General features: G+C 25.1%; 1 protein-coding gene across 1 annotated transcript; it reads left to right on the top strand.

Moving 5' to 3' along the window:
* On the top strand, positions 1-1,118 carry LOC126306467 (NADH-ubiquinone oxidoreductase chain 5-like). The gene has a single exon (XM_049992061.1). It carries the CDS (start codon positions 500-502, stop codon positions 848-850), a length of 351 nt encoding a protein of 116 aa, XP_049848018.1. The 5' UTR covers positions 1-499; the 3' UTR covers positions 851-1,118.
* Positions 1,119-1,424: the final 306 nt, after the last annotated feature.

Here is a 1,424-nt window from a genome sequence, read left to right as displayed (position 1 = left end):
TATTGTTTTAATATTTATTCTTTCTATAGGTTTTTTAATTATTAGTCCTAATTTAATTAGAATTTTATTAGGTTGAGATGGTTTAGGTTTAGTTTCTTATTGTTTAGTTATTTATTATCAAAATGTAAAATCTTATAGTGCTGGTATATTAACTGCACTTTCTAATCGTATTGGTGATGTTGCTATTTTAATTTCTATTGCATGAATGTTAAATTTTGGTGGTTGAAATTATATTTATTATTATGATTTTATTTCTAATTCTTTTGAAATAAAGCTCATTACTATATTAATTGTTTTAGCAGCTATAACTAAGAGAGCTCAGATTCCTTTCTCTTCATAACTTCCTGCTGCTATAGCAGCTCCTACTCCTGTTTCTGCTTTAGTTCATTCTTCTACTCTTGTTACTGCTGGTGTTTATTTATTAATTCGTTTTAGACCAATATTGGATACTTATAATTGTGGTTGATTTTTACTTTTAATTGGTTGTATAACTATATTTATGGCTGGATTGGGCGCTAATTTTGAGTTTGATTTAAAGAAGATTATTGCTCTTTCTACTTTAAGACAACTTGGTTTAATAATAAGAATTTTGGCTATAGGTTATCAAAAGCTTGCATTTTTTCATTTATTGGCTCATGCTTTATTTAAGGCATTATTATTTATATGTGCAGGTTCAATAATTCATAATTTGAAGGATTCTCAGGATATTCGTTTTATAGGATCAATTGTTAATTTCATACCTTTAACTTCAGTTTGTTTTAATGTTTCTGGTTTATCTTTGTGTGGAATACCTTTTTTAGCGGGATTTTATTCAAAGGATTTAATTCTTGAGATGGTTTGTTTAAGATGAATTAATTGTTTAATTTTTTTCTTTATTTTTTTTCTACTGGTTTAACTGCTTCTTATTCTTTTCGTTTGTTTTATTATTCAATATCTGGTGATAATAATTTTTATTCTAGATTTTCTTTTGATGATAAGGGTTATTATATTTCATTTGGAATAATTGGTCTATTGTTTGTTGCTGTTTTTGGTGGTAGTCTTTTATCTTGATTAATTTTTCCTATTCCTCATGTGATTGCTTTACCTTATTATTTAAAGTTTTTAACTATTACAGTTGTTATTTTAGGTGCTTATTTAGGTTATCTTATTTCTAATTTTGATTTTTCTCATAATTTATTTTCTTTAAGTATACTTTCTTTTGTTAGATTTGCTGGTTCTATATGATTTATACCTTTTCTTTCAACTAAGTTTATTAGATATATTCCTTTAAAAATAGGTTATTATTCATCTAAGTCATTTGATTATGGTTGAGGTGAATTACTTGGTGGTCAAGGTTTATATAGATTATTTATTTATTTAATTGGTTATATTCAAGGTTGATATGATTCTAATTTCAAGATTTATCTTTTAACTTTTATTTTTTG

This window comes from Schistocerca gregaria, unplaced genomic scaffold (genome assembly GCF_023897955.1).
Source record: "Schistocerca gregaria isolate iqSchGreg1 unplaced genomic scaffold, iqSchGreg1.2 ptg000333l, whole genome shotgun sequence".
NCBI lineage: Eukaryota > Metazoa > Arthropoda > Insecta > Orthoptera > Acrididae > Schistocerca > Schistocerca gregaria.
Note: the sequence above shows the minus strand (reverse complement) of the source record. Positions and strands in the feature narration are given on the sequence as shown.